General features: G+C 49.9%; 1 protein-coding gene across 1 annotated transcript; it reads left to right on the top strand.

Moving 5' to 3' along the window:
- Nucleotides 1-200: 200 nt before the first annotated feature.
- Nucleotides 201-11596, top strand: LOC115531641 (uncharacterized). Its single transcript, XM_030341000.1, is given in 6 exon segments — nucleotides 201-633; nucleotides 636-736; nucleotides 738-1507; nucleotides 2262-2358; nucleotides 3224-3860; nucleotides 11214-11596. Coding segments are annotated over 6 exon segments (2421 nt in total).
- The last annotated feature ends 2142 nt before the right edge of the window (nucleotides 11597-13738 follow it).

A 13738-nucleotide genomic window follows, 5' to 3' on the forward strand; every position in this document is an offset into this window, starting at 1 on the left:
TCGCCGAGGATTGGGATGGAACAGCGCTCCTCTCCGGCAGCTCCTCACGCGACTGAGCAGCTCCTCCCTGCTCACCCTGAGAGGGAAGGGCCTAGAAAAGGTGGCCTAAAAAAGGACTGTTCCGTTTAACCCGGGCAGCCTGCCGCAGCTGCCGGGTCATCCCTCCACGCGGTCGAAAATATAAGAATAAGAAAACCCACATGAAGCTCACCATTGCAACCTGGAACGTCCGCACACTTTTGGATGTGCCCGTTGACTGCTCTCGTCCCCAAAGAAAAACAGCGCTGGTTGCACACGAGCTGCAGAGATACAACATTGATATCGCAGCTCTTAGCGAAACACGCTTCCATGGGGAGGATTCTATAACAGAGTTGGGAGTAGGCTACACCTTCTTCTGGAGGGGGCTTCCAGAAGGCTCCCGCCGCCTCCATGGTGTAGGTTTTGCTGTGCGGTCAAGCCTACTTCAGAGGATCCCAGAATCCCCAGTCGGCATCAGTGAAAGACTGATGACCTGGCGCATTCCCCTCACCAACAACCGTCATGCCACCCTCATCAGTGCATATGCCCCAACATTGGATGCTGACCCCGAGTGCAAGGAACTCTTCTATGCCTCCCTGCACTCCGCCATAAATAAAACACCATCCACGACAAGCTCATTCTCCTCGGGGACTTTAACGCGAGAGTGGGCTCTGACGGTGTGTTATGGAAGGATGTGCTTGTGCAGAACGGTGTTGGAAAAACTCAATGAAAATGGTCTTCGCCTCCTCACTCTCTGCTCTGAGTATCAGTTGGTCATCACCAACACCTTGTTCCAACTGAAGAACAAATTTAAGACCTCCTGGCAACACCCCCGCTCTAAACACTGGCACCTCCTTGATTACATCATTGTCCGCCAAGCTGACAGGAAGGAGGTGCGAGTTACCAGAGCCATGCGTGGAGCAGACTGTTGGACTGATCACCGCCTGATCAGAGCCAAATTCACCCTGGAACTCCGTCCTCCACTGAGGCAAACACCACCCTGCAGGAAGCTCAACTGTGATGCATTGAAGTCCCCGCACTCAGTCAACCAGCTCAGGGAACAGATCGCCTTACAGCTGTCCAAGATCCCTGAAACACCAGCTGATCCGGACGTGAACACCACCTGGAGCACCCTACGCACCGCTATTCACCGGGCTGCAGTAGAGTCTGTAGGGTACACCAGACGGAGACACCAAGACTGGTTCGGCAACAGTGCACCAGGTATCCACAACCTACTTCAGGAAAAACACAAGGCCCTTGCAGCTCACCTTTCCAACCCCCAATCCACCTCGCTGAAGGCCCGCTTCAACAACATCCGGGCTGAAACACAGCGTACCCTCAGAGCCATGAAGAATGACTGGTGGACAAAGAAAGCCCACGAGATACAGCATCACGCGGACACCAACAACTCCCACGCTTTCTATGACTCCATCAAGGCTATCTATGGCCCACAGAGGAAGAACAATAACCCCGGTCAGATCAGCAGCTGGTACCATCCTGCACAAGGACAAACAACAGATCCTGGACAGATGGGCTGAGCATTTCAACACCCTGCTGAACACGTCATATCCAACTAGGATGGACACACTTGCCGACCTCCCATGCCTGCCAACCGTCACTGATCTGGACTCCTCCCCCAGCTTTGCTGAGGTACGAAAAGCCATCGCTGGCCTGAAGAACAACAAGAGCCCAGGCCTTGATGGAGTCCCGGCAGAAATCCTGAAGCATGGCGGATACCTCCTCACCCGCAGATTACACAACTGATCTTTAACATTTGGTCATCTGAAGTCATCCTTGCAAGATTGGAAGGATGCCAACATCATCACAATCTCTTTAAGCGGAAAGGAGACAAAGCAGACTTTCGGTAATAGCAGAGGCATTTCCCCTCTTGTCAGTTGCCGGTAAGGTGCTTGCACGGATCATGTCTACTCTCGACTAGCATCTCATGCTACCAATAACATCCTACCGGAGGACCCAGTGCGGCTTTAGGCAACAGCGAAGTACCGCAGACATGATCTTTGCTGCTAGACAGATACAGGAAAAATGCAGAGAACACTGCAAAGACCTGTACCTAGCTTTCATTGATCTGTCCAAGGCCTTCGACACGGTAAACCGGGAACTGCTGTGGGAAGTGCTGGGGGAAGCTGGGGGTTCCACCAAAGTTCAGAAACATCTTGCGGCAGTTTCATGATGGGATGCAAGCCTGTGTGGAGTGTTGGTGGCCAACAATCTCCATTCTTCAGTGTGGATGTGGGGGTCAAGCAAGGGTGTGTCCTAGCCCCAACCATCTTCAACACAGTCACCCTCCTCTCCCACAAACTCCTGGACCCTTCTGATGGGGTACAGATACAGTACAGACTGGATGGCAACCTCTTCAACATTAGGCGCCTCCAGCCTTCACCAAAACCACCACCCAACACATCTTAGAGCTACAGTATGCAGATGACTGTGCTCCTCCTCGCCCACTCACCAGAATCTCTACAGCGTGCGCTGAATGTGGTCCGCATCCATCTACAGCGCCATTAGTCTCCAAATAAACATCAAGAAAACACAAATAGTTTGCTCAGGAGTTCACCCCCCAAACGTGTGTGCCCACCTTCACTCTCGATAGTCATCCCCTTGCCATCGTCCCACACTTCACCTACTGTGGTAGAAATTAACCTTACATTCTATGTTAAACTATGATTATTATTAGGCCTACATATCATATATATACTTTAATGGTGGAGAAGAGCTGATCACCTCTAACCTAGATGTTGTGTGCCGTGTGACACCAGTGAGTGGGTCCAGGATATTCTCACCTGATGGGCCATGTGGCACATCAGTGAGAGAGTCCAGTCTACTCCCAAATTGATGTACTCTCTGAAGACAATGCTTACATTCACACATGTGCATCATCTCTGTTTGTATAAGGATAAAATATGTTCTAAGGTCACATTGGGATTCAGAAGACATAGGAGTATGCTGACATCCACACAGTATGACCCTGATGGGAAATTCTATATTTGATGAAAGTCCAACTTTGTATTGTGTAAGGATTGGGGATAAAAGGAGCTGTCCGGGATTCATTCGGTAGTATGTATTCGCGAATACCATTCAGCTTTGTTGTCTCTCGTTTGCGGGTGGCAATAAACTCTCCATCTATACTTGACCTGGACTCCCCGATTCCTCTTGCTTTTTAGCTAGTTGAAGTGAATTAGATAAGTTGTTATTATTAATTCTACAACACTACCTAGGCAGTATTCTGTCCCCCTCCTGCAACATCGATGATGACATCCAGGTCCGCATCGGTCTGGCCTCCACTGCCTTTGGCAGGCTTAGCGCCAGGGTTTTCCAGAACAGGAACCGCACCACCTCCACCAAAGCAGCTGTGTACAGGGCAGTCTGTCTTTCCACACTGCTGTATGGTTCGGAAACCTGGACACCCTACCAGAGGCCTTTTCGAACCCTAGAGGCCTTCCACATCCGTTGCCTGCAAAGGATCCTGGGTGTGTCCTGGGAAGACAGGGTGCCCTATGCCGAGGTCTTTGACCGGACCCACACACAAAGCATCGCCCTGCTCCTTGCGCAGAAACACCTACGCTGGGTTGGGCATGTGATCCGTATGCCTGCCCACCGCCTGCCCAGGCAAATCCTCTATGGCCAACTTCTGGATGGCCAGAGATCTGCTGGGGGTCCAAAAAAGCGTTATAAGGATCACCTCAAAACCCTCCTGAAGCAGTGCAACATTCCACCTACTGCACTCGAGTCCCTGGCTGCTGATCGCAACACCTGGAGCTCCTCCTGCAACCAGGGAACTACTCACCTTCAGGAGCAAGCCACAGAGAGAAGGATACAGCGACGTGCACTGAGGCATCAGCGTGCTGCAGTGCCCACACCCTCCAGTGCCACATACCCCTGTCTTTCTAGTGGCAAAATCTTGGGATCCCGCATAGGCCTGCACAGCCACTTGGCTATGCATCGCCGCAACACACCCCAATAATTGACCTTCCTCTCCATTTGGAGCAACGTCATCATCGTAATCGATGAACTGCCATAACGTGTGTGTGTGTATGTGTGTGTGGGTGTGTGTGTGTGTGTGTGTGTGTGTGTGTGTGTGTGTGTGTGTGTGTGTGTGTGTGTGTGTGTGTGTGTTGTGGTAACCCGGTTCAGCCCACCTCCGATCAATGAACAAGAGTCTCTGATGCTCAAACTGCCAACAAGGCACGTTTATTAAAGGCCCACTATGCAACTTCGGGAATTTCTTCGCTGTTTTCTTGGTTTTGGCACGCACATTTCTCTACACAGCGCCCCCTACAGCTTCGTAGTAGATATTTTACAACACTGTCGTAACAACTCGTTGACGACCCTTCCCCATGGAATTCTACGCGAGCCATGTGCATTTGTTTTCAAAGAAGCCGGCGAATGCGTGGAGCCATGTCCGAAGTAAATGTTCATAAAGTGTAGGCAAGGTTATACATTTTTTAAATGGTGTATTATGTTATTGCACATAAACATAAAGCCATCCTTTTTATAGTTGACGGGGAGAATTTATATCCTAGATTATAATTGTTTTATCTTAGGTTGAACGGAACAATCAGTGTGAGAGTGTTTGTCAACATAATAATCTAAATAAACAAGAACCTGGATTCGGGGATTCAGTCTGTGTCTGGGGGACGAGACAGACGAACAGCAAAACACCAATGGAAACAAAGGTGTTTATATGGTTGCAACCAAGCAAGCTAGAAACATACAGGGCTCACAACAAAACGGTCGAGAAAACAATTTTTACAGGGCTCACAACAAAATGGTTGAAGCAAACACATTTGTACAGAGACTATCAACATCAAGAATACCACGAGGACAAAGTTCACCCAAGGGTACTTTGAATTTCAAAAGCAACACGGCCAAGTCGGAGTCTGATTTGAAGTCTTCTTTTTCTTTCAGTTCTCGCTATTCCTGAAAAGCTTGCCCAACGTTTACCTCGTGTCTGGCCTCTCTGTCGGTCAGTCTCCCTTTTCTCTTCTTCTGTTCCTCCGACATTGGGTTTCTCTGTCTCTTTTTAGTCGGCTGATCTATGATGAATGTAACAATCCCTTAGTTACTTGTGTTTATATCGAGCCGGTTCCGTGTTTGGGGGTCTGTGCCGCAAAGCAATTTGTTACTTCGCGAGACCCGAGACTCCCGCGAGAGTGGGCGGCGGGTCGCCAGCAGAAACATATTCATTTTCTCCGCCAAGATGCGCAAGGGGGAGTTGAAACAACGAACAATCGAACAAAAATGTAAAATGGAACCATCGCAATGACTCCTAGCCTGTTATATTAAGGTAAATCAAGCCCAAAAAGTTGCATAGTTCCCCTTTCACTCGTGTCTGATCTCTTTTCTGGTCCATTCTTCTTTTGTTCCACCGACAGTCGCCTCTTGGGTCCCTTATCAGTCGATTGATCCATGATGAATGCAACAATTGCCTCGCAACTGGCTGTTTTATCTAGCCGGGTGCCATGTTTGGGTGTGTGTCTGTGCCATAAAGCATTTTCGAAACTACAATCTGACTACATTTTCGAGGATACTTCCGCTGCGTCACATCCGGATTGGCTCGGTCCCGAACAGATCAAGTTGCATATGCGCTTTTTCACTGGAGAGGCGACATGGTAAATGACACACCCACCAATCGACCCAGAAATGGATGCAGAACGAACCATCAGCATAACTCTCAACCTGCATACTTAATGTAATTTTGGCTAAAAAGTTACATAGTGGGCCTTTAAGTCCAAAAAACAGAAAAAAGGTGTCTTTCCTCGATCAAGGCTTTTGTGCTCTCCTTGAAAGAAGGTGGTAAAGTGCACCAAAGACACAGCCATGTTCCGACTGCGGGATCTATTTTGCGAGTGGTGGTGACGTATATCATACGCGCCGAGAGCAGCGGGAGTTGTAGTCCACAAAGCGCCCCACACAAAAACTAACCGTATCAAACTCCTACCCGCTAAATCATAGTTTTCTTTGCATGAAAAATTATCATTTAAATCCACAAACAACAAATCCGAGGCATATAAAGACTGGGATCAGAAAATAATTACTTTCTCTCCATTGACTCATTTTTTTCGGTCTCATAGGTCCCATGAGCAATGGCGACTTACAAGCTCTATAGGGAAAGGCTCGCCATCTTCTCTCGTCGATCGTAACGTGGCTTCAGAACTCTCAGGTCACTCAACGATTTCTCAGTCCAAAAAACAATATCAAAGTTCAAATAATAACACAGTCTATCTCTATAGACGGAACGGTAACATAAAACAATTTCAAAAATGGAAAATAAAGGTTAAACAACAAGGTTTGGTTCTTTAACTTTATGTCGCTCACTGGTTCTAGTTCAATAGCGTCTTTGCTCCTCTGGAAAGTTTGCGTCGATTTGAGCATTCACGCATGCGCAACATTACAGCCATTCTGATTGGCTGAATCCACTGCACTTTGTTAAAGTGACAGGATATCTATTTTAACCTATTTTTACCGACTAACGTCTAACTTTTCTCCTTATTTTCAGCTTACGACTTTCTTCTTCCAAAAGAAAAAGCGCGAGAGCTGACAACGGCAGTATCTTTGAATCAACGTCATCCATCGTTTGACAATAGTGACTGGTGATGACAGAGAGAGGACCTAGTATTTCCAGATTCTGTTTTTTTTTTTTCTGTCACGTTAAAATTGTACCGGGGGCGAAAATTGTCCCGGCCTACGTCATCAGTTGTTGCCAAATTCCAAACCTGCCTGGCAACAGACGACCCGATCGTCTGTTGCCTGGCAACGGGCGATCGCGTCGAATGACGTAGGAAGGTTCTTGAACATTCGCGAACTTTCATGCTCGTTCATTGCACTCCTTCATGAGCGTGACAAGACAGGTTTTTGAAACCTGCTTTAAACACTCAGTTGACTAGCTAAATTAGATTAAACAATTCAATACAATACAAATATAAAGTAAAACAAGTGTTATCTAGCAATCCGTTATCTGTATTATGTTATTTCGTCTTGGAAACATGAGCCGAATGCTTTTTGAAACCTGCCCGGCAACGGACAACCCTTAAGTAATCAGTTGTCAAGTTGTCAACAACTGATGACGTAGGCCGGTACAAATTTTTGCCCCCGGTGCAATTTTAACGTGACACCGCCTGTTGTTTTAGAGACATTACATCTCACGGAAGTGCAGAACGAACGGTATCGGCTGTAATCGCGTAGGTGCGAACTTCCCCATTTCGGTTGATCGAGTCGGCCAGATTAATGGACTTCATTTACAGACGCAAATCGGAGCCTTTTCCCCGATGGTTTAGCTGGGTCATTGGTTTGTAATGATGATAATGTAATTGATATAACATTACATCATATGTAATAGTAGGATGCGATAATTATGATACCAAACAACAATTGTATCATATTCTTCCTCTTTTTGTTTGTTATTTAATTGTTGCTATTTGTTTCAAACTTAAATGTGCTTAAAAAATATAAGTTCTGGTGTTCGTTGTTGTAAGGAAATATAATGCATGCGCGTCCAAGATGAACTTTAATTTGGACAACCAATTCTAACATCAATGAAAAAAAATAGCCATTTTTCTTATTTATTCCTGTATGCCAGTGTTTACAATTGCGCCTAATGGAAGTTTCATGTCTGATTGAATCCTCATTTCATCTCAATCTATCTCCGCGTCATCCGCTTATCCGGGGTCGGGTCGCGGGGGGAGCAGCTCAAGCAGGGGGCCCCAGACTTCCCTTTCCCGGGCCACAGTGACCAGCTCTGACGGGAGGATCCCGAGGCGTTCCCAGGCCAGTGTGAGATATAATCTCTCCACCTAGTCCTGGGTCTTCCCCGAGGTCTCCTCCCCACTGGACGTGCCTGAAACACCTCCCAAGGGAGGCGCCCAGTGGGCATCCTTGCCAGATGCCCGAACCCACCTCAGCTGACTCCTTTCTAAGTAAAGGAGCAGCGGTTCTAATCCGAGTTCCTCACGGATGGCTGAGCTTCTCACCCTGTCCCTAAGGGAGACGCCAGCCACCCTTCTGAGAAAACTAATCTCGGCCCGCTTGTACCCGCGATCTCGTCCTTTCAGTCATCACCCAACCCTCATGACCATAGGTGAGGATAGGAACGAAGATCGACCGGTAGATCGAGAGCTTTGCCTTGCGGCTCAGCTCCCTTTTCGTACACAACGGTGCGGTAAAAAGCGAACGCAATACCGCCCCCGCTGCTCCGATTCTCCGGCCAATCTCACGCTCCATAGTACCCTCACTCGCGAACAAGACCCCGAGGTACTTGAACTCCTTCACTTGGGCTAAGGACTCATTTCCTACCCGGAGTAAGCAATCCACCGGGTTTCCTGCTAAGAGTCATGGCCTCAGATTTAGCGGTGCTGATCCTCATCCCAGCCGCTTCACACTCGGCCGCCAGCCGATCCAGTGAGTGCTGAAGGTCCACAGGCCGATGATCCAATGAGGACCACATCATCTGCAAAAAGCAGTGACGAGATCCTCAGACCACCGAACTGCAACCCCTCCCCACCCACGACTACGCCTCGATATCCTGTCCATGTATATCACAGACAGGATTGGTGACAAGGCGCAGCCCTGGCGGCGGAGACCAGCACCCACTGAGAACGAAACTGACTGGCTGCCGAGGACGCGACACAGCTCTCGCTTTAGGAGTACAGAGATTGGATGGCCCTGAGGAGAGACCCCCTTACCCCATACTCCCGCAAGCACCTCCCTCAGTTTCTCTCGGGGGACCCGTCATACGCCTTCTCCAGATCCCACAAAACACATGTAGACCGGAGGGGCATACTCCCAGGCCCCCTCCAGGATCCTTGCGAGAGTGAAGAGCTGGTCCATAGTTCCACGTCCGGGGCGAAAAACCGCATTGTTCCTCTTCAATCTGAGGTTCGACGATCGGCCGAACCCTCCTTTCCAGCACCTTGGAGTAGACTTTACCAGGGAGGCTGAGAAGTGTGATTACCCTGATAATTGGCCACACACTCTCTGGTCCCCCTTTTTGAACAGGGGAACCAACACCCGGTTTTGCCACTCCTTTGGCACTGTACCCGACTCCCACGCGATGTTGAATAGGCGTGTCAACCATGACAGCCCCTCAACACCCAGAGCCTTTAGCATTCCTGGCTGGATCTCATCAATCCCTGGGGCTTTGCCACTGCAGAGAGTTGACTACCTCAGTGACCTCCACCAGGGAATTTGACGACGAAAAACCATCAACCTCGAGCTCTTCCCTCAACATAGAGGGCGTGTTATTCGGATTCAGGAGTTCCTCAAAGTGTTCCTTCCACGTCCGACAACCTCCTCAGTTGAGGTCCATCCTTACTGTACACAGCTTGGATGGTACCCTGTTTCCCCCTCCTGAGGTGCCGGATAGTCTTTCCAGAAACCACTTTGGTGCCGACCCAAAGTCCTTCTCCATGGCCTTCTCCGAACTTCTCCCAGACCCACTGCTTAGCCTCCGACACGGCAGCAGCTGCAGCCCTTCGAGCCTGTCGGTACCCTGCAACCGAGTCAGGAGTCCTCCAGGATTATCATATCCCGGAAGGCCTCCTTCTTCAATCGGACGGCTTCCCTGCCACCGGTGTCCGAGGGTTACCGCCCCCTTGAGGAGCCTAAGACCCTGAGGCCACAGCTAGCCACCGCAGCTTCAGCAATGAGGCTTTGAACACCGCCCACTCCGGCGCAATGCCCCCAACCTCCACAGGAATGCCAGAAAAACTCAGCAGGAGGTGTGAGTTGAAGAGACCTAGGACGGGGGCCTCCTCCAGAATGTTCCCAATTCACCCGCACTACTCGTTTGGGCTTACCAGGTCTATCCGGAAATTTCCCCCATTCCCTGATCTCAACTCACCACCAGATGGTGGTCGGTTGACAGTTCCACCCCTCTCTTAACCCATTGGCGCCGGATGCTGCGTAGCGCAGCATGGCCCCTCCCTGCCGGTTGCTGCGTAGCGCAACATAGGCTTTCCTGCCGGTTGCTGCGTAGCGCAGCATTTTGTACACGTGCTGTTTTCATGACGAATGCAGCATTAACTCACTCTGGTTGGTTAAAAATACACATGGGGTGGGTCTTAAGGCTTTGGTAAAGATCAGGAGACCACCAAAACGAACTTTGGTTGGCTGAAAATCACGTCAATCAATCACATAGCCACGCGATATTCTGCGTTCGTTTTCAGTGATTCCATGCTGGTTAGCGAGAAGGAGCAGTCAAGATGGAGTGTTTTGATAGCGATGGCAGTGATTTCGAGCTAGACTTTGAAGGATTTGAGTCTGAGAGGGAGGAGGATATTGAGGATCCATTAGATACGGCACAGGAGTGGGACACGTTTGTGGACACGGAAGGAGAGGAGGAGGAGGAATTTCATGGATTCCAAGTCGACTGGACAACCGGCAATTACCAGCCTAGGACAACGAAGGCATTTAAAAGAACACCGGGGATAAAGCAACCGATCGCCGTGGATGCTAGCCCCCTCGAAGTTTTTTCCCTGATAGTTACAGATGAGCTGTGGGACTTGTTGGTAACAGAGACAAATCTGTATGCTGAACAATTACGCACACAGATCCCCACGACCTCAAAGTGGACACCGGTCTCCAAAACGGAGATGAAAACTTTCCTCGGGCTGTGTCTCACGTTCGGTATTTTAAAGCTGCCAGCACGCCGGGACTACTGGAGGCAAACTAAGTGGCTTTTCCAGACACACGTTCCCAAGGCAATGTCCAGGGATCGTTTCGACATGATCTGGAGGTAATTATTTATGTTTTGTTTTCTTGTGCGCTCTTCCGAGTTCTCTTCTCTTAGAAAACGGAATGGGCAGTAATGATAGTGGTGCTATAGCGATTACCAATGTTGATGATGCAGAACTGTATAGCATAATACAGCATAATGAATAATACAATTATGAATAAATATAAATACTATAAATAACATTGATGGAACTGGAAATACTGCTTTTCTGTTAGTGTAGCTTTATTGTGTATCCAACTTGAATGTGTAATCCCTGTCTGCGCCTCAATGAGACCTGAACAATTAGCATTTGAACACCTTCCCTACCCCCTTCCTGCTATACCCCTATACCCTATAGACACTCTAGTAGGCCATTGTCTTGGCACCAGCTGAGAGGGTGGGTCTCATAATAATACAATGATTGAATGCTTTGTCATATGTATTTTCAGATATCTCCATCTCCAAGATAATGTTGACCCCGCCATGGATAAATCTGACAAACTATGGAAGATCCGGCGGTTCATGGACCTCCTCCTCGCTCAGTTCCAGGCACTCTATGAGGTCAATGGGTATGTGAGCGTGGATGAGTCCATGGTCAAATACAAGGGACGCCTCTCCTTCCGGCAGTACCTCCCGATGAAGCCGGTGAAGTGGGGGATAAAGGTGTGGGTCATGGCGGAGAGCAGCACTGGCTACGTCAACAACTTCCAGGTGTACACAGGGGCCATTGTGGGAAAGACTGAGACAGGCCTGGCTCACCGCATTGTGTCAGACCTGGCACAGCCCTACTTTGGGTCCAACCTGTGTGTGTACATGGACAATTTTTACACAAGTGTGAAGTTGTACTAGATCTGCAGGGCAGGGGGTGGCAAGCATGCGGCACGGTGCGTGCCGGGAGGAAGGACCTCCCTAAAAACAAAGAACTGACTAAGGCGGCTGGTCTAACAAAGCACGCATTCAAATGTGGCGCAGCGGGATGACCTCACGTTCTGCGTCTGGCAGGACACAAAAACTGTGATGGTTCTGTCCAACTTTCATGACCCGACAGAGCATGGGTCAGTGAGAAGGAGAGTTGGTGGGCAACGCCAGACAGATGTCCGTGTGCCAGCGTGCCTGGCTGATTATCAAAAGCACATGAAGGGTGTGGATCTTCTGGACCAGATGGTGGGCTACTACCAGATTCACCATCGGTCTACGAAGTGGTGGAGGCGGCTGTTTTTCTACCTGATCGGTGTGGCGGCCTACAATGCCTTTGTTGCTGCCAGGTCTGTGGGAGGACCTGCCTGGAAATACAGGAGGACTGGCTATAAAGACTGGCTGGAGGATCTGGCCCAGGAGCTGATCGTTCCTGTCACAGCGAGGAGCGCTCCCTCTGTGCGCCCCACCACCCCAACAGGAGCTTCTGCTGGCCATGATCTGGCCCAGATCAATAGTAAAAGGAAGACCTGCAAGGAGTGGTTCCCTGAAGCACAGCGGCACCGACGTGCGTCCGGGGTCAACACTGATGGGGTGCAAGCAGTGTAACATCCCTCTGCACCGCGAGTGCTTCATGCACCATGTAAACCGCGAGGCCAGCTCCACCCCAGGACGTTCTCCATTCCTCTGCTCTCCATCCCTCTCCGCTCCTCCCTCCCCATCCCTCTCCGCTCCTCCCTCCCCATCCCTCTCCGCTCCTCCCTCCCCATTTCTCTTCCCCCCTCCCTCCCCCTCTTCCCCTCCCTCATAATGTTTGCATACAAATTGTAGTTTATTGTATATCATTGATTTATATTGTTTTTGTGTGTTTGAGAGTTTTTTTATAAATGTTATTGTTTTTTGTGTGCTCAGGGAGCAGGTTTAAATAAAACCGGCAGTTCTTACCTTCACAATGCTTCTTATTTCATGTTTCTAGGTGCTCCAGAGGCTTAGATATTAAGGTTTATGTAGACGTTGACAATTCTTACTATTTTCTCAGAAAACCCTCAGGAAATGAGGTTCTTTTTCCTAGAATAGCATAGGATTTTAGCAGGCGTTTTTAGCAGGCGTTTTAGGCATAAATGGGTTAACCCGAGTGTCCAAAACATGCAGCCTCAGATCAGATGACACGATCACGAAATCGATCATCGATCTTCGGTCTAGGGTACTCTGGTACCAGGTACACTTATGAGCACCCTTATGTTCGAACATGGTGTTCGTTATGGATAATCCATGACTAGCACAGAAGTCCAATAACAAACGACCGCTCGGGTTTAGATCAGGGAGGCCGTTCCTCCCCACCACGCCTCTCCAGGTGTCTCCATCGTTGCCCACGTGGGCGTTGAAGTCTCCCAGCAGAACTACGGAGTCCTCTACTGGAGCCCCATACAGGACCCCATTCAGGGTCTCCAAGAAGGCCGAGTACTCTGAACTGCTGTTTGGTGCATACGCACAAACAACAGTCAGAGTTTTCCCCCCTACAACCCTTAGGCGCAGGGAGGCGACCCTCTCGTCTACCGGGGTAAACTCCAACACCGCGGCGCTCAGCCGGGGATTTATGAGTATCCCCACACCCGCCCGGCGCCTCACGCCCTCGGCAACTCCGGAGAAGAATAGAGTCCAACCCTTATCCAGGAGTACGGTACCAGAGCTGAGACTGTGCGGAGGTAAGCCCCACCAGATCTAACTGATAGCGCTCCACCTCCCTCACAAGCTCCGGTTCCTTTCCCCACAGCGAGGTGACGTTCCACGTCCCCAGAGCCAGCTTCTGCCGCCCGGGTCTGGTCCGTCGAGACCTCTGACCTTCACTGCCACCCATGTCGCTGCGCACCCGACCCCAACGGGTCTTCCCACAGTTGGTGGGCCCATGGGATGAAGAGAGGGGGGGTGCACGTAGTTTGTTCGGGCTGTGCCCGACCGGGTTCCGTGGCAAACCCGGCCACCAGGCGCTCGCCATCGAGCCTTCCGTCTGGGCCTGGCTCCAGACGGGGGCCCCGGGCTTCCTCCGGGCCGGGTCACATCTCCTCTTTTTCCGTT

The sequence above is a fragment of the Gadus morhua genome, chromosome 18 (genome assembly GCF_902167405.1).
Source record: "Gadus morhua chromosome 18, gadMor3.0, whole genome shotgun sequence".
In the NCBI taxonomy this organism is placed as follows: Eukaryota; Metazoa; Chordata; class Actinopteri; order Gadiformes; family Gadidae; genus Gadus; species Gadus morhua.